We start from the raw sequence: 26,938 nt of genomic DNA, 5'->3' as shown, positions 1-26,938 counted from the left end.
TGGCAAAATAATGCTTAGAATTTAAGAAATTGGTTGGCTGCGCTGAGAACCTTTCAGCACCTCCTCATAATAGGATTATATTTTCAGCACCCCCTTGTAAAAAAGAGAATTCAAAACATCTCTTCTCCTTTTCTTTCTGCCTTTATCCTGCTTCTAAATTTATCTTCCTTTCTCTGTTTATTTTTAATTTCTAAAACATTTTTTCCCACTTGAAAGGTGCTATATAAAGCCCAATTAACTTTAAAAAGGAATATCAGAAACAAAGATTATGGTAATAATTTATTCATTTATCCTTATGCAGTAGCATGGATTTAAATATTTCCTCCAGTATTTTTTGTTAGGTACTTCTTGCTGTTCCTTTCAGGCTTCAGCAGAATAATATAGCATTTAGGGAAAAAGATACAACCCAACAGTCCAGCGCTGGAAGCCAGAATAGCAAATATTTCTACTGCAACCATGTACTTGCCCTTGGTGCTGAGATATGTTGGGATGAAGGAGATCCAGACACTACAGAAGACCAGCATGCTGAAGGTGATGTACTTGGCCTCATTGAAACTGTCAGGTAGATTTCTTGCTAGGAAAGCTATGATGAAGCTGATAACTGCCAGAAATCCCAGGTAACCCAGAACACAGTAAAATGCAATTACTGACCCTTCATTACATTCAATTAGTATTGTTCCAATTTCTGATCTCATATTAAGATATGCAAATGGGGGAGCAGTGAACAACCAGGCAAGACACAGAACTGTCTGAATAAGGGAAAAGGAAAGGACTATAGAAACTGAGACCCTGGAACCCATCCATTTCTGGAGCTTGCTTCCAGGTTTGGTGGCATGAAAGACCATGACTACAGTAATGGTTTTGGCTAGTATAGATGAGACAGCGATGGAGAAAATGATCCCAAAGACTGTCTGTCTGAGAATGCAAGTCACCTTGTTTGGACGTCCGATGAATACCAAGGAGCACAGGAAGCAGAACAGGAGGGAGATGATGAGAATGTAGCTGAGGTCCTGGTTGTTGGCTCTCACTATGGGAGTGTCTCGGTAATTAAAAAAGATGCCCAAGATGGCAGCAGTGGTGAGAAAGAAGAAAATGCTCATGGAAGTCAGCACTATCCCCAAAGGCTCTTCATAGGAGAGGAAGGTTATCACTTTTGGAATGCAGGCATCTCTTTTGTGATTGGGCCACTGGTCTTCTGGGCACTTCCAACAGGTGTCAGCATCTACGAATGAAGAATATTGTCTATGTATCATATAAACAGTATTAGTTTCAGGACAGTAGAAATTGTTCTTTTATATTATGTAGCATCAGACTATAGCAGAGTGTCTCAATATTTTATGTCCTTTGGGTTATTGTGTGCTTTGCCTGGTTAAATCACTCTGAGCACCTTTGCAGATGCTATTATGTGGCTTTTAGCAGGGAATTGACAGAAGCCCTGTGTATCAGGGATGGGCTGCCATTTGGAAAAAAAAGAGGAAATGTTGCATATTATCAAACACAAATGAACAGAAAAATCATGACTTTTTTTGTTTTCTGATAAGAGTGTGCAGAATTTGCAGATCATGTGTATTATTTAAAAAATACTGCACTTAGCACCTTTTTTTGTTTGAAGTCCACTGCAGTGACCCCTGAGGTGCCTCACTGCTCTTCTGGGATGTCTGTGTGGCCTGTCATCTAGTGAGGAAAGGGACCATGGCTGATAATGTCCCTCTTCTCCACCCCCCTCTCCTTCTTTTTCCCTCCCCCATGCCATGCCACCTTCCTCCCCTGTACCACTTTAACTTCCCCAGCATGAGCAGCATTTCCAACTTGCTGTCCATGCCAGCCATGGCTCTCACCTCTGATATCACTTCCTAGTCACAGGACCCGGAAGTGACATCAAAGGAAGAGCTGAGGCCATCATGAATTGTATCCTTGTTGTCTTTCCAATTTTGGTGGGTTTCAGTGTGTTTAGTTGGGAAATATGAGGCAGTCTTAATGGAGAAGAGAGGTAAAAGGACCAAATTTAGATCATTATGGGCACCCATACAAGATTTTGTAGATAGTAATTGAATTATAGTGAAAGAATGGAGATCTATGCATGTAAATGTGGATGGATGTTGGTTTTTCACCCTCTGAAAATGAGATGGGTGAGGGGGTGGGGATGGAGTTTCATTTCAAGGATTTCATCTTTTAATATCCTAAGTTTTGTGTTAATAGTGTTATGATCAATTTGTATAATATGTTTCTCCTGCTTTATTGTATGTTACTATATAAAATTTCAATAGAATTTTGGAACTAGAAGGTTACAACATAACAAAAATTAGTAGCAGGTTGGAGTTATTGCTCTTACTTGCAAAGAGCTAGAGGTACAGTGGGAGGACTGAAGGCACATGTGAGTGGGAAGGAGCAGGGGCAAAGAGGAGGAGAGGTGCCGGCACTCCCATCAAGATTTGGGCAGTCTACCCCCTACCCCCTACATCATGGTTTCCTATTATTTTCCAAAGCAAAACAATGCCAACCAAGCTGTGGATTAGACATGGAGGGACATTCTCAATAGTGCATCTAAGTCTGAGTTTGGACATTCTGAGAAGGACACCCAAAATCCTAATGTTGAAAACATCCATTTTCAAAACCACTAGATGCCCTTTTTCTATAAAAATTGCCTATTTTTACATCTTGGCCATGAGGACATCCAACCTTAGGATGCCTAACGTTTTGGCCATTTTTGACCACAAAAGCATCCAAGTTCAAAATGTTCAAATTTAGACCATTTGGAAATGGGAGGGGACAGCATTGCAATGGACAGGCCACACAAACATATCAACCTAGCAGTGGAATATTTTAGAGGGCTCTGCTGTGAACATCACATAAAGGATGCCATAACCATAATCTCTTTATAATAAGAACATAAGAACATAAGCCGTGCCTCTACTGGGTCAGACCTGAGGTTCATCATGCCCAGCAGTCCAGTCACGTGGCGGCCCATCAGGTCCAGGACCTGTATAGTAGCCCTCTATCTATACCCTTTTATCCCCTTTTCCTTCAGAAAATTGTCCAATCCCTTTTTGAACTCCAATACCGTACCCTGTCCTATTACTCCCTCTGGAAGCACGTTCCAGGTGTCCACCACCAATTGGGTGAAGAAGAACTCCCCTTTCAATTTTTTCGAATGCCCTCTCGTTCTTGTAGTTGTCGAAAGTTTGAAGAATCTGTCCCTCTCCACTTTCTCTATGCCCTTCGTGATCTTGTAAGTCTCTATCATATCCCCTGTTCAAAACTTCCCCAAAACCTACTATATCTACCTGTCTACCACTCCAATAGCCACTTATATGACAGTATAATAGAAATTTGGTGGCCTCACACTTTCTACCATAAAAGTAATAGTAAGAGTGACTTATAGTCCTGGGTCCTCCTCTCTCTGTGGTTCACTAGCCCACCCTTCTACCTGTGTGATGTTCTATTAGTATTTACCATACCAGATGTTGCTGTTCTAGACACAGGTATGTACTGTTTCATTCAAAATATTTTTGGGGTGGAAAGCGGTCATTGACCACTGGGTTAGTATGTGGGGGTTCATTACCTAATCCCTCCAGTGGTCATCTGATTAATTTGGGTTCCTTAAAACACCACATCAAGAGCAACCTGAGCCTACTGAATGACAACTATTGAATATTACTGAGATTTGGGAGAAATCAGATAAGGAAGTAGTAACACCTGCAACATTAGTAGCTACTTTGGCTCTTTCTATTGATAAATCTTGGTTATTGAGACTATTTCTAAAGAATAAACAAAAGAAAATTCTTGGTTGTAAAATTCAAATGTTCCTTGATGTTACAAGGGAAACGCAAAAACGTAGACTTGATTTCCTTCTTTTGAAACCGGGGGTCATCTCATTAGGGGCTACATTTTATTTGAGACACCCCCGTAAGTGCATTTTCCATTACCATTCAATTAAATATGTATTCTTTGAACCCCAACATCTGACCAATTTTCTGGCAATGTTCCGTCTGGACAAGGAAAATATCTAAGATTGAGCTCTAAAGAAAATAGTAACTTCCTTCCCGATCTATAGGAACAGCATTACTTCTTTGATTGTTTTCTTTATGTTTTCTCACAATTAATTCTTGGATCCAATGAGGACTTGAACTAATTTTACCATAATAGTTTCTTTTGTATTTGCTTAACATTGTTAAGTATGGATTTATATGATTGTAATATGCTGTGGTTAAATTTGCTTTCTGTACAAGTTTACTTGATATAATATTGAAATCAATAAAAATACTTAAATATAGTTTGGGTTCCTTTTTGGCACTTAGATGCTTAAAAAACTGGCCTAGTTCCGGACACCTAAGTTCCATCCTGCATATCATGGGAAAGGTTTGATTATTGCCACAAGACATCTAAGACTAAGCACACAAAATTTCTGTCCATAACATACCTCCAACACAACTCCTTTGGATTTCTGTTGCATATCAACTAGGATTCCTAGCAATATGTCTAGAATGTTAGTTTCAAAAATCAGTATTTAGACATTTTGGTGGTTAAAATGTCCAAGTGCCAGTTTATGCCATTTTTTTGGGTGTCAATAAATGTCACTAAAGCACCAACTTCTGAAAATCCATCTTAGAATGAGAGCATTCAATATAATGTATTTGTAGAACAATCACTTTTTGTTCCACCTCCAGTTCTCATCCAAACAATTTCTTATATGAATGTTAGTTTTATGACCCTCAGAAACACCACCTTACATTCTTGTAATTCATTGTTTTAGGCTTTGAGTGTTGCTTCCTCACCAGATCTTATTTGTATTAACAATACTGTTTAAATATATAAATAAGTGGTTTAGCATTACTTCTTAATAAAGTGACTTCTCTTATGTGTGGTCTTCCTTTCAGGGATAACTTTACTAACATGTTTCACTAGGAACTTTTTTCAAGGCCTTTCATCCCTACAAACATACAGAACAACCATTCATGCTATTTACATATACTATTATAATAACTGTACTAAAACCCTCCTCTGATAATCCAAGGTACAAGTTCGCCCCGTTACCAGAGTGTAATATTATTTACCTTAAGAAAGCACCACTGGCAAAGTTACACTAGAAAATGGAGTAGAGTCTGTGCCATTTACGGAGGAGAGTGTTTATGAGCAACTTGAAAAACTGAAGGTGGACAAAATGATGGGACAAGATGGGATCCATCCCAGGATACTAAGGGAGCTCAGAGAGGTTCTGGTGAGTCCTATTAAAGACTTGTTCAACAAATCTCTGGAGACAGGAGTGGCTCCTGGGGATTGGAGGAGAGCGGATGTGGTCCCTATTCACAAAAGTGGTCACAGGGATAAAGCATGAAACTACAGGCCGGTGAGCTTCACTTCGGTTGTTGGAAAAATAATGGAAGTGTTGCTGAAAGAAAGGATAGTGTGCTTCCTTGAATCTAATGGGTTATAGGATCCAAGGCAACATGGCTTTACAAAAGGTAAATCGTGCTAAACGAACCTGATTGAATTTTTTGATTGGGTGACCAGAGAACTGGATAGAGGATATATGCTAGATGTTTTATACTTAGATTTCAGCAAAACCTTTGATACGTTTCCTCATAGGAGGCTGTTTAACAAACTTGAAGGGCTGAAGTTAGGACCCAAAGTGGTGATCTAGGTTAGAAACTGGCTGTCGGACAGACACCAGAGGGTGGTGGTTAATGGAAGTCGCTCGGAGGAAGGAAAGGTGAGTAGTGGAGTCCCTCAGGGTTCGGTGCTGGGGCTGATCCTGTTCAATATGTTTGTGAGTGACATTGCTGAAGGGTTAGAAGCAAAAGTGTGCCTTTTTGCAGATGACACCAAGATTTGTAACAGAGTAGACACCGAAGAGGGAGTGGAAAATATGAAAAAGGATCTGCAAAAGTTAGAGGAATGGTCTAATGCCTGGCAACTAAAATTCAATGCAAAGAAATGCAGAGTAATGCATTTGGGTATTAATAATCGGAAGGAACTGTATATGCTGGGCGGTGAGAAGCTGATATGTACGGACGGGGAGAGGGACCTTGGAGTGATAGTGTCCGAAGATCTAAAGGTGAAAAAACAGTGTGACAAGGTGGTGGCTGCTCACAGAAGGATGCTGGGCTGTATAAAGAGAGGCATAGCCTGTAGAAGGAAGAAGGTGTTGATGCCCTGTACAGGTCATTGGTAAAGCCCCACTTGGAGTATTGTGTTCAGTTTTGGAGACCGTATTTGGCGAAGGACGTAAGAAAACTTGAAGCAGTCCAGAGGAGGGCGACGAAAATGATAGGAGGCTTGCACCAGAAGACGGATGAGGAGAGACTGGAAGCCCTGAATATGTATACCCTACAGGAAAGGATGGACAGGGGAGATATGATTCAGACATTCAAATACTTGAAGGGTATTAACGTAGAACAAAATCTTTTCTAGAGAAAGGAAAATGGTAAAACCAGAGGACATAATTTGAGGCTAAGGGGTGGTAGATTCAAGAGCAATGTTAGGAAATTCTACTTTACGGAGAGGGTGGTGGATGCCTGGAATGCGCTCCCGAGAGAAGTGGTGGAGAGGAAAACAGTGACTGAGTTCAAAGAAGTGTGGGATGAACACAGAGGATCTATAATCAGAAAATAGTATTAAATATTGAACTAAGGCCAGTACTATGCAGACTTGCATGGTCTGTGTCTGTATATGGCCGTTTGGGGGAGGATGGGCTGGAGAGGGCTTAAATGGCTGGGAGGGTTTAGATGGGCTGGAGTAGGTTTTAATGGAGATTTTGGCAGTTGAAACCCAAGCACAGTACCGGGTAGAGCTTTGGATTCTTGCCTAGAAATAGCTAAGAAGAAAAAATTTTAAAAATTTAAATTGAATCAGATTGGGCAGACTGGATGGACCATTCGGGTCTTTATCTGCCATCATCTACTATGTTACTATGTTACTCCAACCAACCGCAGCATATAATAACATGGCTGCCACATCTTTGTACTCCCTTTAAAAAACTCTTTGATGGAGCGTCCCTACCAATGACATCATTTAGTTTTAATTATAGCTTGCACTAAAGGATTATTTCTAACATAAGGAGGTGGCTCATCCACATGTCCTTTAAATCAATGAGGCCCATTCTAATTCAAGGTTTAACCCTTTAGGGATGACTGTATTTAAGCAGTATATCCACCTCGGTTCCAGAAAATTTAATCTCTTCTCCCAATTACCTCCCTCCCTCTCCCTCCCTCCAAAGCTTCTAATACTCTTCACCTAATTTGTTCAATAGTATGTTGGTTTTGAGCCAATGCTGTGCTAATGGGGCTTGGAGAGTGACAGTAGTTATATGGGACTTGTGTTTGTTTAGCCATATTTGGATTGGCCTTTTGGTACGACCCACATATACTAGATTGCAAAGACATGTTATTATACATATTAATTTACTAGATTTACAATTTGTATTGCAATGACTTGTTACAATGACTTGTAATCATGTGTCCAGTCTATGGGTCATGCTATAAACGTCCCTCCAAAGAGTTCTAGCATCATTGGAAGTGCCCGCATCTCACATGTGCTCTATGTACCTCTGTGATACATCTATTATTTTGCTATCCCAAAGCCTGACTGATGGTTCTCCCTTTATTAAAGGCAAACATGGGCATAGTTTCAAAACCTTTCAAGATTTGTAAAATAGGCCAGTGTTCTTTAATGAGAGCTATTGTTTTGGCAGTGGCATCTGAATAAAGTAGAACACAGATTACTCTGCCTGCTTCCTCTGTTTCCCAAGTAAGCCCTATGGATAGCTCTCTCAGGGTATCTTCTCCTTTGAAAATGCTCTTGAAGTTCACTGGCTACTCTCTTGAATTCTTGAATGGTCAAACAGATTCTCCTCACTCTCAGGAACTGGCTTACTGGAAGACTGTATTTAAGTCGGTAGAGGTAGAAGCTAGTAAAATGCAGAAAAGTGTTACGAGATACCGCCTTTCTGAATAAGGTGGTATTGATGTTATTTCCTTCTTTACCAATTAGAATGTCCAAAAATTCTATGACTGTATGATGCTGTAAACTGTAGGTTTTCATTCCTAGTGTTGATCCACTGGATAAAACTTTCTAATTCTTGTCTAGTATCATTCCATAAGAAAAATATGACATCAAGAAAGCATTTCCATAATAATACATGGATCTTGTACTCCTTACACGGGAAGATTTCCTGATCTTCAAATGGTCCCACGTATAAGGTGGCTACTGAGGGGTGCCAAAGAGGTCCCCATGGCTACTCCCTGTACTTGTTGAAAAAATGTTCCTTCATATTCAAAATAGTTACGGGTGATCACCCATTCCCTCAACTGTAATAAGAATTCTGTAGAAATTCTTTGTTGTCCCTCTCTGGCTCTCAAAGCATCCTCAATTATTTGTAGAGCCCCTCTCTGGGGGATACGAGTGTAGAGAGATACTATATCCAATGTAACAAACCATGTGTTCTCTTGGAGCTGAATGTCATCCAGTAACAGCTGGAACAGATGGGAGGAGTCCTTTAAAAAAGAAGATACAGTGGTACCTTGGATTAAGAGCATAATTCGTTCCAGAAGCATGCTCTTAAACCAAAACACTCATATATCAAAGCAACTTTCCCCATAGAAGATAATGGAAACTTGAACAATTTGTTCCACCAACCCCCCCGAGGCTACCGGAGCTGCTCCATCACCCCCTCCCCCAGCTCTAACTGGCATCGCACCCCCCCAAACCGGCATCGCACCCCCCCCCTCGTGAACGCCCCCCCCCCCGCGATAACCGCAAAGCACCCCCGTGCTGAAAGTGACATCCACCTGCCCTTCCTCCCAAGCACGGTCCCTTCTGCTCATTGTAAGAGTGAATGCGAGCTCCCGCCTCTTGCTTGGGCTGGGCCTTGAGCATCTGCGCATGCTCAAGGCCTTCTGGCTCTTGTTCTCTCGGAAATCTCGTTCTCTCCGAGAGAACGAGAGCCAGAAGGCCTTGAGCATGTGCAGATGCTCAAGACCCAGCCCAGGCAAGAGGCGGGACTCGGGAGCTCGCATTCACCCTTACAATGAGCAGAAGGGGTAAGGACCGTGCTTGGGAGGAAGGGCGGGTGGATGCCGCTTTCAGCACGGGGGTGCTTTGCGGTTCTCGGGGGGGGGGCGTTGGCGGGGGGGGTTGCGATGCCGGTTCGGGTGGGGGGTGCGATGCCGGTTAGAGTGGGGGGAAGGTGCTCGTACATCAGAACATGCTCGGTTTGCGAGGCAAAAGTTTGCTGAGTGTTTTGCTCGTCTTGCAAAACACTCGCAAACCGGGTTACTCGCAAACCGAGGTTCCACTGTACTTTCATAGCTTCCTTCTTCAAAAAGATATCTAAAAATTTTAATAAGGGCTCCAATAGACTATCTCTACTATTCACAATTGGTCTCCCGGGGAGTAACTAGACTTTTATGAACTTAGGAACAAATTGGATTTTAGGAGTCTAGGGATATTTCTCCAAAAGAAACCAAAGAGACTTGGGAGTTATGATTGACAAGTCGATGAAGCCATTCACACAATGTGCATTGGTGGGAAAAGGGCAAACAGAATGCTAGAAATGATAAAGAAGGGGATCTCAAACAGATCGGAGAAGGTTATCATGCCGCTGTACCATGCCATGGTGCGCCCTCACCTGGAGTACTGCATCCAGCACTGGTCGCCGTACATGAAGAAGGACATGGTACTACTCAAAAGGGTCCAGAGAAGAGCGACTAATATGGTAAAGGGGCTGGAAGAGTTGCCGTATAGTGAGAGATTAGAGAAACTGGGCTTTTTCTTCCTTGAACAGAGGAGATTGAGAGGGGACATGATCGAAACATTCATGGTACTGAAGGGAATAGACTTAGCAGATAAGGACAGGTTGTTCACCCTTTCCAAGGTAGGGAGAACGAGAGGGCACTCTTTAAAATTGAAACGGGATAGATTCAATATGAACAGGAGGAAGTTCTTCACCCAGAGAGTGGTAAAAATCTGGAATGCTCTTCTGGAGTCTATTATAGGGGGAAACACCATCCAGGGATTCAAGACAAAGTTAGACAAGTTTACAAGGATGTACGCTGGTACAACTAGTCTCAGATAGGATGCTGGTCTTTGACCAGAGGGCCGTCGCATGAGCAGACTGCTGGGCATGATGGACCACTGGTCTGACCTAGCAGCGGCAATTCTTATGTTCTTATGTTCCCTGTTTGTAATAGTGAATGATATAATCAAATATCTCTTTCAACACTATCTCCCAAAACAATAGCTCTTATTAAAGAACACTGGCCTATTTTACAAATCTTGAAAGATTTTGAAACTATGCCCATGTTTGCCTTTAATAAAGGGAGAACCATCAGTCAGGCTTTGGGTCAGAAAAATAATAGACGTATCACAGAGGCACATGGAGCACATGTTAGATGTAGGCACTGCCAATGGTGCGAGAACACATTGGAGGGATGTTTATGGCAAGACCCACAGACTAGACACACGATTACATATCATTGCAATACAAATTGTAAATCAAGTAAAGTAATATATATAATAACATTTCCTTGCAATCTAGTATATGTGGGTCGTACCAAAAGGCCAATCCAAATATGGCTAAAGAATACAAGTCCCGTATTACTACTGGCACTCTCCAAGCACCATTGGTACAGCATTGGGCTCAAAACCAACATACTATTGAACAGATTATGTGGAGAGTAATAGAAGCTTTGAAGGTAGAGAGGTAATTGGGAGGAGAGATTAAATTTTCTGGAACAAAGGTGAATATACAACCTAAATACAGTCATCCCTATAGGGTTAAACCTTAAGAACATAAGAATTGCCGCTGCTGGGTAAGATCAGTGGTCCATCATACCTAGCAGACCACTCATGCGGCGGCCCTCTGGTCAAAGACCAATGCCTTGACTGAGACTATCCCTATCAGGGTACGTTCTTGTTCAGCAGGAACTTGACTAACTTCATCTTGAATCCCTGGAGGGTGTTTTCCCCTATGACAGACTTCGGAAGAGCATACAGTTTTCCACCATTCTCTGGGTGAAGAAGAACTTCCTTCTGTTTGTACGGAATCTATCCCTTTTCAACTTTAGAGAGTGCCCTCTCGTTCTTCCTACCTTGGAGAGAGTGAACAACTTGTATTTTTCTACTAAGTCTATCCCTTTCAGTACCTTGAATGTTTCGATCATGTTCCCTCTCAATCTCCTCTGTTCGAGGGAGAAGAGGCCCAGTTTCTCTAATCTTTTGCTGTACGGCAGCTTATCCAAACCCTTAACCATCTTAGTCGCTCTTCTCTGGATCCTGTCGAGTAGTACTGTGTCCTTCTTCATGTACGACAACCTGTGCTGGACGCAGTACTCCAGGTGAGGACGCACCATGGCCCAGTACAGCGGCATGATAACCTTCTCTGATCTGTTCGTGATCCCCTTCTTTATCATTCCTAGCATTCTGTTTAACCTTTTCGCCTCCGCCGCACATTGTATGGACAACTTCATCGACTTGTCAATCATAACTCCCAAGTCCCTTTCCTGGGAGGTCTCTCCAAGTACTGCCCCAGACATCCTGTTTTCGTGCATGAGATTTTTGTTACCGACATGCATCACTTTACACTTATCCACATTGAATCTCATCTGCCATGTTAATGCCCATTCCTCGAGCCTGATTATGTCACGTTGCAGATCTTCGCAATCCCCCCGCATCTTCAGTACTATGAATAATTTCGTATCGTCTGCAAATTTAATCACCTCGCTCATCGTATCTATGTCCAGATCGCTTATAAAGATGTTGAAGAGCATGGGTCCAAGATCCGAGCCCTGTGGTACCCCATTGGTGACGCTTTTCCAGTCAGAGTATTGTCCATTTATCCCACTCTCTGTTTCCTATGCTCCAGCCAGTTTTTAATCCTCTTGAGTATTTCACTCTCGATTCCATGGCTTGCAATTTTCCGAAGTAGTCGTTCATGTGGAACCTTGTTGAACGCCTTCTAAAAGTCCAGATATACAATGTCGACCGGGTTGCCTTTGTCTCTCTGCCTGTTCACTCCCTCGAAGAAGTGCAGCAAGTTTGTCAAACAAGATCTGCCTTTGCTGAAACTGTGCTGGCTGGTCCTCATCAGATCGTGTCCATCGACGTGATGATGTCATCAGTAGGGACACTCCTTCGGAGGGTTTTTTCAAGGGAGTACAAAGATGCAGTGGCCATGCTATTATACGCTGTGGTCGGTTGGAGTAGCATGGAGATTTCTTAAAATAAATAATATTACACTCTGGTAACGGGGCGAGCTTGTACCTTGGATTATTGGAGGAGGGTTTTAGTAGGGTTATTATAATAGTATATGTAAATGGCATGAATGGTTGTTCTGTATGTTTGTAGGGATGAACGGCCTTGAAAAAAGTTCCTAGTGAAACATATTGGCAAAGTTATCCCTGAAAGGAAGACCACACATAAAATAAGTCACTTTATTAAGAAGTAATGTTAAACTACTTATTTATATGTTTAAACAGTATTGTTAATACAAATAAGATCTGGTGAGGAAGCAACACTTAAAGCCTATAGGAGTCTAAGGTGTTGTTTCTGAGGGTCGTAAAAACTAACATTCATATAAGAAATTGTTTGGATGAGAACTGGAGGTGGAACAAAAAGCAATTTTTTTGGTGTATGCATTTTTTTAAAGAGCTCTTGGCCTCTATAAATTTATTACCAATGATTAATTTCAGAGATCAGTGACTATGATGTAGAATCACATGGTCCATATCACCCACCAGTTTGGTTGGAGACCTCGCCCTCTGCACATGGAATACAGTCATAGCAGCAGACCTGCTCTCCTTCCCTGGTTAATTTCCTGTAACCAGGATGACAACTTGAGCTGCATCTAGACTGTGGAGGTATCTGAGGAGGAAGAAAACAAGTTATACAACATTATTTGACAGTCAGATGTTATTTAGTAAATACAGAATTTCTTTACTGACCAGTAAATTCAAAGGATTGTCTAAAAATCAAATGCACCGTATATAGGTTAGTTTACAAAGATCCACATATTGTACATAACTGTACCTCAGTCATACTTTCTGAAAATAGTCATGTCTGTTATCATCAATTTTTATATTTAAAGTAGGAGTTTCAGTTCTCACCCATTATGATTTAAAATTAGCTAATTTTAAGTACACAAACCACAGTCAGAACTTTGGTTGATATTATCAATGGCTAGTCTCTGTAAATTTTCAACCTTAACATAACCAGCCCACTTATGGTTAGAAATTCAATGAATTCTGTCTGATAGAGTTGAACAGTGAAATAGGGTTTTTTCGGTTGTGTTGGTTAAATTTAGATTAAAAAAAAAACAAAAGTTCAAGACCTTTATTTTCGGTCATGTAAAATATTTATGTTAATAAGTTTTATGGATTTTCAGAAGGCGTTCGACAAGGTTCCACATGAACAACTACTTTGGAAAATTGCGAACCATGGAATCGAGGGTGAAATACTCATGTGGATTAAAAACTGGCTGGCGGGTACGAAACAGAAAGTGGGGGTGAATGGACAATATTAGGACTGGAAAAATGTCACGAGTGGAGTGCCACCTGGTTCGGTGCTTGGAATGGTGCTCTTCAATATATTTATAAATGACCTGGAAATTGGTACGACGAGTGAGGTGATTAAATTTGCAGATGATACGAAGTTATTCAGAGTAGTAAAGATGCAGGGGAATTGCAAAGACCTGCAATGTGGCATAAACACACTTGAGATATGGGCTGCAACATGGCAAATGAGGTTTAACGTGGATAAGTGTAAGGTGAAGCATGTCGGTAACAAAAATCTTATACACGCCTATAGGATGCTTGGTGCGGTACTTGGAGAGACCTCCCAGGAAAGAGACTTGGAAGTACTGGTCAACAAGTTGATGAAGTCATCTGCACAATGTGTGGCAGCGGCGAAAAGGGCAAACAGAATGCTAGGAATGATTAAGAAGGGGATCACAAACAGATCAGAGAAGGTTATCATGCCACTGTACCAGGCCATGGTAGGCCCTCACCTGGAATACTGTGTCCATCACTGGTCGCTGTACATGAATAAGGACATGAAGAAGGATATGGTACTACTCAAAAGGGTCCAGAGAAGAGCGACTAAAATGGTTAAGTGGGTGGAGGAGTTTCTGTACAGTGAGAGATTAGAGAAACTGGGCCTCTTCTCCCTTAAACAGAGGAGATTGAGAGGGGACATGATCGAAACATTCAAGATAATGAAGGGAATAGACTTAGTAGATAAGGACAGGTTGTTCACTCTCTCCAAGGTAGAAAGAACTAGAGGACACTCTCTAAAGTTAAAAGGGGATATATTCCATACAAACTTAAGGAAGTTCTTATTCACCCAGAGAATTGTGGAAAACTGGAATGCTCTTCCTGAGGCTGTTATTGGGGAAAATACCCTCCAGGGATTCAAGACAAAGTTAGACAAGTTCCTGCTAAACCAGAATGTACGCAGGTAGGACTAGTCTCAGTTAGGGCACTGGTCTTTGACCTTGGGGCTGCCGCGTGAGCAGACTGCTGGGCATGATGGACCACTGGTCTGACTCAGCAGCAGCAATTGTTATGTTCTTATATTCTTAATAAGTTTCATAATCTGTGTTAATAGGTTTTGTAACATAGCTCAGAACTTTCTAACATGTACAATTTGATTTTACATGAGGACATTTAAAGGTCAACTTGTATTAAATTGATTTAGTAAAAGGGTAATCTAAACACATAAGTGACCAGAATACTGGAATATATGTACACATTTATTTATTTGGAGTTATTCATCATCTTGTTGCAGAAGTTCACCCAAGGTGGTCAATAGCAATTACATATGAACAGATGCCTATAAACACCAAAACTCCACCTTCAAACTATTCTGTTATTATAAGCATCTCTTCAACAGTGTATATTTTACAGGTGGGTCTGTAAAGGGGTAGATTCTGGGCATATATCTCTTGAATCTAGATCAGAATATTTATTGGTGGCTTATGTAAGGTTCTTCATGTTATAGACCAGCTCGATGTAAATTTTGACTATAAATCAAATACACTAATCCACAAACTTTACTATATTAGTAACCTGTTAGGTTCACAACTAGACTTTTTCCTCCTTTGTATATAGATGTGCTGCTATAACTGCTTTTAAAGTACGTTGGGATACATTAACTGATGTTATAACCCACCTTGAATCCAATCATGTAGGAAGCCATGTCCCCGTTATTATAGTCACAGCTATAACTGACTTGGATGCACTAATTGATGTTTTAATGATGTAAGTGATAATGTTGTCATAATGCGTAGATGTTGTGATACTTATGATGTATTAATAGAAGCAATAACCCACCTTGAACTTCACCTTGAAATATTTGGTGGGGGATAAGACCAATAACCTCATAAAATAACAATTGATTCTGACCTCAGTGAAGTCACTCTTCCACATAATGGCCTTCTCTTCAATGTTGAAATCCTGTCCCGTAGGAGCATAAGGGCTATAACTACCAACAACTTCATTCTTCTGTGTCCCATTAGGTAGGTAGACAATGTTTATGATATCGTATCCAGTGGTGATGTCTCCATTCTCATCAAAAAAGATCTCTTCACCAAGACTGTTCTTAAAGTGAACATTCTTCAGATAATGATGTAGCTATAAAAGGAAGATCACATTTTCAATACTGCAAAATTACTCATGTGATCTCAGCTTAAAAGCAGAACAATTTTCCTTTGTCAAGATATTTTATCCTTTGTTTTCTTCATCTCTTTTGCTACTTCACTGACCTATAGCTTTCCTTCTCCCTCATTCCAGTCCTCCCATTCCCCATCTCTATCCTCACTCAGTATCTCTCTGGCTTCCCCTCTTTCTGTGTCTTCTTGTATGCTTCATGCCCAGCATCTCCCCTATTTTCTGTGTGCAGAATTTGTTTCTTTTACCCACTTCTCCCTGTAGAGTAGCCCCTTACTTTCTCTATCCCAGCATAGTTCAACATGTCTCCTTCTCTTCCAGCTCCAATGGTTTATATCCAGCATTTGCTTTCCTCATCCCTATCCCTGATTTGTATCAAACATTTCCCCTTTCCTTCCCCCTCAAAGTGTCCATCATGTCACTTTCCTTTTTGCCATGACCAATTACACCTTCTCATAAAATCTGATTTACAACTTGGGATTTTGACAAGTACTGAGGAAGAGGTGAAAGCCGACAGTCGATCTGACACATCGGACAAAAGTATCAAGTAGGGATACTGAGCAGGGACATTGTAAAAGAGGGCTGGGGACTGAGTGGGAACTTTTGGGAAAAGGACCTAAGGATACAACACAGGGGCCCAGGGCCATGGACATAGAGCAAGGACATTGTAAAAAAGGGATCGGGACTGAGAGGGAACTTTTGGAAAAATAATTTAAGGACGCAATGCAGGGGACCCAGGCCAAAGATATTGAGCAAGAACACTGTAAAAGAGGGCTCAGGTCTGAGTGGGAACTTTTTGAAAAAGGACCTAAGGGAGAATTGCAAGGGTCTAGTGCACGAACAAAACTGGCAAGCAGCACTAATAGAGAACAACGGAATCCAGAGGGACAACCAAAAACAGGGGAACAGGCTGAGGACGAAACACCACAGGAGGAGGATGACCGAGATGAGGCTTGGGGTCTGGCAACTCACGAGGGGGCCAGGAGCGCCAAACCACGAGGAAAAACAGCAAAAAAGGCGAACAAACGGGACTTACTTTGCCTTTACACTAATGCTAGGAGCCTAAGGGCTAAAATGGGAGAGCTGGAAATTCTAGCCAGCAAAAAGGGCCTAGACATAATTGGAGTCACAGAAACGTGGTGGACTGATGACAATGAATGGGATGTGGCTTTACCAGGATTCAAACTCTACAGGAGAGATAGGTCACACAAAAAGGGTGGAGGAATAGTGCTATAAATAAAAGATTCCATACCTTCAACCAGGATGGAAACAACAGTAAGGGCGGATGACTTGGAATCACTATGGGTTAAGCTACCAGGAGGAACTGGAGCAGACATAAAATTAGGTCTGTACTATCTCCCACCTGGAAAAACGGAAAAAATCGACCAGGATCTGGAGGCTTAACTAAGGCAGGTATGCAAAAGCGGAAGTGTGATGGTGATGGGAGACTTCAACTACCCGGGAATAAACTGGAGTATTGGGCACTCACACTGTATGAGGGAGACCAAATTCCTGGAGGTCACGAGGGATTGTTTCATGGAACAGCTGGTCACGTAACCAACACGGGGTGATGCCACTCTTGACCTAATCCTCAACGGACTAGGGGGACCCGCTAAGGAGGTGGCGGTACTAGCCCCACTAGGAAACAGCAATCACAACACGATCCAGTACAGCCTAGAAATTGGATCATCAAAGGTGAAAAGAACTACAACGACTGCACTTAACTTCAAAAAAGGGAATTTTGATGCCATGAGGAAAATGGTGGGAAAGAAACTCAACGACAGTGCAAGGAAGATGGAGTCCGTAGAAAATGCCTGGACCATACTCAAGGGCACAGTGCACGAAGCACAGAACCTGTGCATCCCCAAGTACAGGAAAGGGTGCAAAAAAAAAAAAATAGAACAAAAAACCCAGTGTGGATAACAAATGCAGTGAAAAAGGCGATAAGTGACAAGAAAGCATCATTCAAAAAATGGAAAAAGGACAAAACAGAGGAGAACCAAAAGGAACACAAAAACTACAAAAGGAGTGTCATCAAGTGGTTAGGAAAGCAAAAAAAGAATATGAAGAGAGACTGGCAGGGGAAGCAACAAACTTCAAATCATTCTTCAGGTACGTTAAGGGGAGGCAACCAGCAAGGGAGGAAGTGGGACCCTTGGATGATGGGGACAGAAAGGGAGTGGTAAAAGAGGAAAAGGAGATAGCTGACAGACTAAATAAGTTCTTCATGTCAGTTTTCATGAGGGAGGACACAACCAACATTCCGGAGCCCGAGGAGATCGTAAAAGGAGAGCAGGATGAAAATCTGGTCCAGCTAGAGGTGAGCAAGGTGGATGTCCTCCGGCAGATAGACAGGCTAAAGAGCGACAAATCACAAGGTCCGGACGGCATTCACCCAAGGGTACTCAAGGAACTAAGGAACGAAATAGCTGAGCCACTTCGACAAATATGCAACCTATCCCTAAAAACTGGAGAGATTCCGGAGGACTGGAAAATAGCAAATGTCACGCCCATCTTCAAGAAAGGCTCAAGGGGAGACCCAGGAAACTACAGGCTGGTGAGCTTGACCTCGGTCCCGGGAAAGATGATGGAAGCACTGATTAAAGACAGCATCTGGGAACACATCGACAACTATGGGCAGCTAAAGTCGAGCCAGCATGGCTTCTGCAAGGGCAGGTCATGCCTCACGAACTTATTATACTTCTTTGAGGGGGTAACCAGCCAGGTGGATAAAGAGGAATCCATAGATATCATTTACCTTGACTTCCAAAAAGCCTTCGACAAGGTGCCACACGAAAGACTACTAAGGAAGCTATGGAACCATGGGGTGCAAGGGGAGGTCCACCAATGGATCAAAAACTGGCTGGCGGACAGGAAACAGAGGGTTGGAGTAAAGGGACATTACTCAGACTGGCAATGGGTCACGAGCGGAGTTCCACAGGGGTCAGTGCTGGGACCGCTCCTATTCAATATATTCATTAACGACAGGAACAAAATGTGAGGTTATTAAATTTGCGGATGACACCAAACTATATCGCAAGGTCAATAACATGGAGGACTGCGAAGATCTCCAAAAAGATCTGACAACACTGGAAAAATGGGCCAAAAAGTGGCAAATGAGTTTCAACATAGGAAAATGCAAGGTCATGCATATAGGGGAAAAAAACACGATGTTCACTTACAAAATGGGGGGATCAGCGTTAGGGGTGAGCGACCTTGAAAGAGACCTGGGAGTGATGGTAGACACAACATTGAAGGCGTCGGCGCAGTGTGCCATGGCCTCAAGGAAAGCAAACAGAATGTTGGGTATCATTAAGAAGGGTATCACGATCAGGACAAAGGAAGTCATCCTGCCATTGTATCGTGCTATGGTGCGCCTGCACCTGGAGTACTGTGTTCAGTTCTGGTCGCCGTACCTCAAGAAGGACATGGAGGTACTTGAGAGGGTCCAGAGAATAGCAACTAAGCTAATAAAGGGTATGGAGGACCTCTCATATACTGACAGACTGAAAAAGCTAGGGCATTTCTCCCTGGAAAAGCGGAGACTTAGAGGAGACATGATAGAAACCTTCAAGATCATGAAAGGCATAGAAAAAATAGACAGGGACAGATTTTTCAAATTAAGGGGATCAATAAGTACAAGGGGGCACTCAGAGAAATTGAAAGGAGAGAGGTTTAGAACAAACGCCAGGAAGTTCTTTTTCACACAGAGGGTGGTGGATACATGGAACGCGCTACCAGAGGATGTGATAAACAGGAGCACGCTACAGGGGTTCAAAGAAGCTTTGGATAGGTACTTGGAAGACAAAGGGATTGAGGGGTACAGATAAGAGTAGAGGTAGATTATAGGGATGGGATTAGAGGTAAGTTACAAAATTAATCAGGGACCACTGTTCAGGCACTAGGCCTGATGGGCCGCCGCGGGAGCGGACCGCTGAGCAAGATGGACCTCTGGTCTGACTCAGCGGGGGCAACTTCTTATGTTCTTTAGTTGGCCTTTGTTGGAAACAGGATACTAGGCTTGATGGACCATTGGTTTGACCCAGTATAGTAACTCTTATGCTCTTGTGTTTCTTACTCAACCCACCTTGGGTATCTGGTGGCATCTTGCTGATTGCTTTCTCTAAGCTGAGTGGGAGTCCTCCAATTGCATTGCTGCCAGTGGGTGGCAGTGCTTCAGTACTGTATTTCCAATTTCTAGGGATAATCTGTTTCCCCAGAGTCCTGCAGAGCTCACCTGTCCCTGACTATTGAAAAGGAGATAGTGAAATAGCGCACCCCAGTGCCAGGACTGTAGGTGGAAAATTCCTGCTCAGCTTAGAGGAAACAGTGATCACTCCCTCTCTATATTCTCAGGTCCCACATTTCCCCTTTTCTACTATTTACTTCCCACTGCCACTCCTCTTCTCTTCTTGCTATCTCTGATGCTTCTACTGTCACCAGAGAAGGAAGCTAAACTATTCTTTGCACCTTTCTGCACATCCACATTATCAAGGTATGTTTGCATTTTTATCATTTCATTAAAGCCACTATTTTCTCTAAACCCCATCAAACTTAATTTCCCTTGAGGTAAAATGTCCTGTGACTACTGGGATTTACACATAGTAAAAGTCTATTAAAGAAAGGAATTTAAGCACTTGATTTAAAGAGTATATACGAAATTTGGGGCAAGAACATACACCAGGAGCAGAGCTAGTATACATTAATAAAAGAAGTTAAACAAATATATATAATTTTAAAAAATTTGACAAAGCCTATTTTTCTGATGGTTTGGAAAAACTGGACACTCACTGGATTAAGTATACAGCCTTCGATGGACACTATGGGCTCCTTTAACTAAGCTGCGCTAGCAATTTTAGCGCGTGTGCTAGATGCTAATGCCTCCATTGAGCTGGCGTTAGTTTTTCTGCATAGCGCAGGGGTTAGCACGTGCTAATCTGCAGCGCGTGCTTAAAAATCTACCGCAGCTTAGTAAAAGGAGCCCCATGTTGATAATAATATAAATATAAATAATTGTTTAACTTCTTGTTGTTGTTGCTGTTTTTTTAACAAATTTTTCAAACTACCCTTGCAAATGGTTACATTTCCTTGTGAGAGAGATCCACAAAACTTACAGTATTCTGTATGTTACATACATCACTGTGTGCCATACCCAGCTCCTGATAATACGGACTTACCAAGTCTCCTGCTTTTGAGGGCCATCTCCCATGTGCCTGCTGAGGAGTTGGGACCCCTGCTGAGGAGTTGGGACCCCTTCCAGCAGCAGGGGATGTTTAAGTAAGACCTCTTCTGTTGCCACTGGAAGGGAAGGCTACCACTGTGCTACTGTGGGCGGGGCTGAGTGGAATTGTAGGCTGGATTGGGTGGTGTTGTAGGTGGGGCAGGATTATGGGTGGAGTAATGGGCAGAATGATCAGTTCTCTAACAAGGATCTTACCTTCCAGCGCAAAGAGTCCAAAAATCTCCTTTCTCTACTCCACATAGTACCATTTCCAAAACTAGCTGTGACCAAGTCATGCAGTGCATATGCCAGGGCGTACACAGCATTGTACACACTATAGCTGCTCCCCAAATACTTGGTGTTACAAAATGGCACAAACGTCAAAGCTTCATTTGTATCACAAGACCTTCTGATGCTCTTTGGGCACTCGCTGTTACACAGTAACATCCACCATAACCATATATGTAGATCACTAGGAAGCAAAGTATAATTTACTTCACGGACAAATTTTGAAAAACTTGGGATATTCTTCTTTGCAACTGTAAATGCCAAGGAATTGTTATTCACATTCAAACCCAGTATATAACTCAAGGTGAAATCCTGTTCATATGTGCTGATCCAGACCTTATTAGACATCTGTACATAATCATCGTTCTGAAATAAATTTGCGACATAATCCCTACTACAACAGAAAATGATTACATTAGTTGATGATGCATTGATTCTCTGAAAAGTTTTATAAAAATCAGTTGACCTAATTATTTCATTATTTATAATTTCTAAGAATTCGATGCAGCCTCCATTCTTCTCAATCCCTTCCCTAAGGATCTGGACAGATCTAAAGATCTTGTCTTCATAACATGCAACGATACCAACCCAACTCCAGTCAAAATGTTTCAGTAACTTTACTATCCCAGTGAAGAGGTGATGCTCACTGGGAACAGTCCGGTAAAAATAAGGAAACTTAGCAGTGTCACTCATCAGAAGATTCTGTGAGGTGAAACTTATCTGTTGAGAAAAGGATGAGAAAGCATTGTCATCTCTGACATTGTACTTAGCACAATTCTATGAGGTGCATGTACCTTTTATTCCAAGTTTCCAAGTTTATTTCAAATTTGATATACTATTACCATGAAATAGCTGAATGGTTTACAATGAGTATCAAGTAAAAATATACATAATAAAATAAAACAATGTCAATCAAAACTAGATATAGGGAGGGCAGACAAGACTGACAAGACATGAGGAAAAGGATATAAGGGAGTAATAAATACTGTACATTGAGATAAAAATAAATGCAAAAGGGGGAAAGTGGGTAGTAGAGAGTACAGGAGGGAGGGGGGTCACTTCTAAGGAAGTGTTTTATTATTCTATGCAGAAAGGATGACCTTGTTTGGAAAGGAGAGGGGGTCCTTAGGTCTTAAAGGTACCCTTAAAGAGGAAAGTTATGATTTTGAATCTGAATTTTTATAGCAAGGGTTCAAGCTTGAGGTGGAGGGGGGAGGGTGTTCCAAAGTATAGGAACAGTGACTGAGAAAAAGGCCTTTTGGGTGGAGTCATAGAATATTTTGTGAGTGGAAGTAATTACTAGTAGATTCTGATTTTTGGAGCGTAGTGGTTTGGTTGAAGAGTAAGGGATCAGAAATTTATCTACAAACTCTGGAATGTTAGATTGTTATATTACGTAAGTGAGGAGCAGAATTTTGAAGATGATGCAGTGCAAAACAGGAAGTGCTTGTGCATCATATAACTTTTAGTTGCACTCACTCAGGCCAGTGAAAACCAGGCCTAAATACTTGTGTCTAAGTTGAGCATGGCTCAGGTATATTTTGGGACAATATGCCTAACGTTTATGAATGCCCACAATCCCCTCATGCCCCTCCCCTGACCATGACCCCTTTTCAAATTCATATAGTAGAACTGGTGCATACTTTTTATATAAGTGTGGTTTCAACACAGCAGCAAAGAAGGGCCACTCTAACGCTGTCCTCCAGTGCCAAGACACTTGTGAAAAAGCACACCAGGCTCTGAGGGAATTGTATTTTCTTTCATCTCCAACTGCTGCTCTTCCTGAGGATTCTATCAGCTGGTTTCAACACAGCAGCAAAGAGGGGCCACTCTAACGCTGTCCTCTAGTGCCAAGTCACTTGTGAAAAAGCACACCAGGCTCTGAGGGAATTGTATTTTCTTTCATCTCCAACTGCTGCTCTTCCTGAGGATTCTATCAGCTGGTTTCAACACAGCAGCAAAGAGGGGCCACTCTAACGCTGTCCTCTAGTGCCAAGTCACTTGTGAAAAAGCACACCAGGCTCTGAGGGAATTGTGTTTTCTTTCATCTCTCCTAACTGCTGCTCTTCCTGGGGATTCTATCAGCTGATTCAACACAGCTTTCCCTGTCCCTATATAACCTGTATAGCTTGTATAGCCTGCTTATTTAACTTGTACAAACTGCATGTCCAGCAAGTCATAGATTGTTATAAACTGCACCTATAGCCTGTTACTGCATGTAAAACCACATGTATAGCCAATATACGCCTGACACTGACCCTGTTCTAAGTTCTCCTATAGGACACTATTCAGTTGCTAAGTGCTTAACCTTGTTCAAAGTTTCTTATTTGACACTATTCAGTTGCTAAGTGCCTGTCCTTGTCCACAGCTTCTTATAGGACACCATCCAGTTGCTAAGTGCTTTCAATGTTAAGGGACGAACGCAATATTTAAGCCCTCTCCTTTACCTCTATACTAGTTCCATCAAGGTATGCTAAGTCTGTCTAGTCCTCTCTCTACCTAGTTGTCTAGATCCTCTTCTTGCTTAGATACCAAGTTGCCTAGCTTTTCCCCCCCCAAAAAAAAAAAAAAAAAAAAAATATATATATATATATATATTCACAACCCAAAAGCTCACCAAAGGCTCACCAACTTCTCACCATGAAGCCACCCTCGTGGCCCTTTCTCCTCCTACTTTGCTTTTCCCTCAACTCCACCCTCTGCGTAATACCTCCTTTTCCCGATCTTCTCAATTCCGCAAATACCAATAATATCTGACCTGGCCTAAAAATCCCCATGCTGATTCGCACCAGACCACATCCTCCCAAAAAAAAACCCCGAAGAATCAACCATGCTTCTTTAAAGTCTGTTTCCCCTGCCAATCTCCCCAACCTTGCCTCTGACTCGCTCACCCCAGTCCCAATGCTTTATTGCAACGCAAGATCCGCTTGCAACAAGATTCAAATTCTGAAGGACCTACTTGAAGATTCTGACCCTGGTTTCCTATGCATTACGGAATCATGGATTAAAAAAGATGACCTTTTTACACAAAATGAACTCTGCTCCCATGGCTACCAAGGTCTCTTTTCACCTAGATCTAACCATAAAGGAGGTGGCATGGCAATTCTCTACAAATCCTTTTTCGATGTTCAGCTCCTCGAAAGGGGTTGCCACACCTCACTAGAATACATGCTTGCTTCCATCAATGATGAACTTCACCCTCACCCACTGGGCATCCTGCTCCTATACCGCCCACCTACCCCTTGGAACAACTCCTCCGAACTCGTCCTTGAGACTATAACAAACGCCTTCCTCAAGTTCCAAAGATTATTGATCATCGGAGACATCAATCTCCACCTAGATGACATCACCAGCAAGGATACGATTGAACTTATTAGCTTCCTCACCTCCCTTGGCCTCACTCCCCCTGCACCATCCCCAACCCACGAAAATGGGCACACACTAGACCTCATTAGCTTCCTCGACCTTACCGCTCACAAGACGTCAATTGACGACACTCGCTGGGAACATGTCCCCTGGTCTGACCACTTCCTAGGGGCTTTCTGTCTCCCCATCTTTATGTCGCACCTTGAGGCTCCACCCTGTAATTCCAATCCCATTACCTTCCGCAAAAAAATCACAAGCGACCTGTTCTGGTCTAAATTTCTCAATCTATTCTCCTCTGCCCCTAAGCCTGCAGATTCAGGTACTAATTGGCATAACTGGGTCACTCTCTCCAAATCCACCTATCTTTCCCTCGCCCCCCTTTCCACTAAATCCATCTCCTATCCCCACAAGGCCCCTTGGTTCCTCCCATATCACAGAGAGCTAAAACAGAAATGTCGAGCTCTGGAGTGCATATGGAAAAAATCAAAATGTCCTATAGACAGACAGTCCTGGAGAGTCAATATCAAGCTGTACAATACAGCACTAAAAAAAGGAAGAAAGAACTTCTATGGTGACAAAATTTCCAGGTCCAACAATCAAAGCAGTACTATATTCAACATCTGGAGCTCCCTAACCTCCAAAAGAGACCCCACCTTGCTCCCCTCCTCTCCCTCAGCCGATGTTCTAGCAAAATTCTTCAAGAGATGCTCTTTCCCTTCTTTAGTCTCTTACAACTCCCTAGTGCCCACTGATTCCACTCCCACCCTAATGGTCTCCAACCCTATCCCAGCTGACAGATCCTGGACCACCTTTGAGCGCGTATCTGAATCCCTGGTCCTCAATCTCTGCCTCAAACTGAAATCCTGTAATTGCTCCTTGGACCCATTCCCCTCCTACCTATACGAGAACATTCCCGCTCAGGCTATTTCTTCTATCACCATTCTCATAAACTCTGCCCTTCAGTCGGGCCATTTCTCCCCAGAAATGGGTCATATCGCCTTGACCCCACTACTGAAAAAATCTGACCTTGACCCTTCCATACCATCCAGCTATCGCCCAATTGCAAATATCCCTCTCCTAACCAAGATGCTAGAGTCCATCATTTCTTCCCAACTCTCATCATACTTAGAGAGATTCTCTATTCTTTTACCTTATCAATATGGCTTTCGTCCTAACTTCAGCATCAAATCCCTACTGTCTTCCCTGATTTCAAGGGTTCAACAACTTCATTCTCGAAACAAGTTCACCATCCTCCTACAATTTGACCTTTCCACTGCTTTCAATGTTGTTCACCATGATATTCTTGTTTACCAACTCTCTGAGATAGGTATCAACTTCGCTCATCACAACAAGAGTTACTTTTGGTTCCCTCACTTAAAATTGTGGGAACAAGGAGAAACGATATGTTCTCTGTTTTAGCTCCCCCAACTCTGGAACACTCTGCCTCTTTTTATTAGAAAGGATAGAGATATTATCTCTTTTAAAAAACTCTTAAAAACTTTTTTATTTAATGATGCTTTTAATGAATAATTTCTTCTCTTTTTGTTTTTATCCCTACTTTATGTTTTTTCCTAATATATTTTTTTTCCTTCACCATTAGAAAAATATGTAACTTTTCCCCCCTTTCCCCCTTTTCATGTCTGTTTAATGTATTATTTAATTATTTAACAAATATTTGTTTTGTGGTTTTTAATGTTTTACTAATATGATTGAATGTTCTCTTATAATCTGTTTTTAAATGTACATCGCTTAGAATGTTTTAAATAGGCGATTCATCAAAAATAAAGTGAACTTGAACTTGAACTTGAACTTGAACACAGTCCTAGATTGGTTCTCTAAATTCCTCCGCTCTCGTTCTTACATTGTTAACATGAATGGCACCTCATCCTCCCCTTGGAAACCGAATTGTGGAGTCCCGCAAAGCTCTCCACTATCCCCTATCCTTTTCAACATCTATATGTCCTCCCTAAAACTCCTCCACCTATCCCCCCTTGAAACAATTTATACTTATGCAGACGACATCCTCGTCCTCCTCAAGACCGATTCGAACCTCACCAACCTGTCTAAGAACATATCCCCTTGTATAATGAACCTACAATCCTGGGTCCACACTGTGCAAATGAAATTGAATGAGTCCAAAACAAGACTTCTTTGGCTCGGTCCAAAACTAGATCACATACCCACCTCCATCCCACTACCCTCTGGCTCCTCTCTGCAGCTTGAGTTCTCGAGCAAGGTCTTGGGCATCATCATTGATTCCACATTGTCCTTCAATGACCACCTCCAATCCTTGATAAAAAAATGTTTTTTCAGCCTTCACATGCTGCTTCCATCAAAAACATTTTACCCTCCTTGTCCAATCCATCATCCTCTCCAGATTGGACTATTGCAACTCTATCTACTT

The 26,938-nt window shown here is 42.0% G+C and overlaps 1 protein-coding gene across 1 annotated transcript in view; it reads right to left on the bottom strand.

Annotated features, from left to right (window-relative positions):
- Positions 1-311: 311 nt before the first annotated feature.
- The window catches only part of LOC117346220 (vomeronasal type-2 receptor 26-like), a 45,390-nt gene continuing 18,763 nt past the window's right edge, over positions 312-26,938 (bottom strand). Inside the window, exons 3-6 of the mRNA XM_033915623.1 lie at positions 21,097-21,888; positions 15,396-15,623; positions 12,732-12,858; positions 312-1,222 (exon numbers count right to left, since the gene is read on the bottom strand). Of these exons, the coding sequence (XP_033771514.1) occupies positions 312-1,222; positions 12,732-12,858; positions 15,396-15,623; positions 21,097-21,888 (2,058 nt within the window). The remainder of the gene's footprint in view (positions 1,223-12,731; positions 12,859-15,395; positions 15,624-21,096; positions 21,889-26,938) is intronic.

This window comes from Geotrypetes seraphini, chromosome 12, assembly GCF_902459505.1.
Source record: "Geotrypetes seraphini chromosome 12, aGeoSer1.1, whole genome shotgun sequence".
Classification (NCBI taxonomy): Eukaryota; Metazoa; Chordata; class Amphibia; order Gymnophiona; family Dermophiidae; genus Geotrypetes; species Geotrypetes seraphini.
This window is presented reverse-complemented; position numbering and strand designations above follow the sequence as displayed.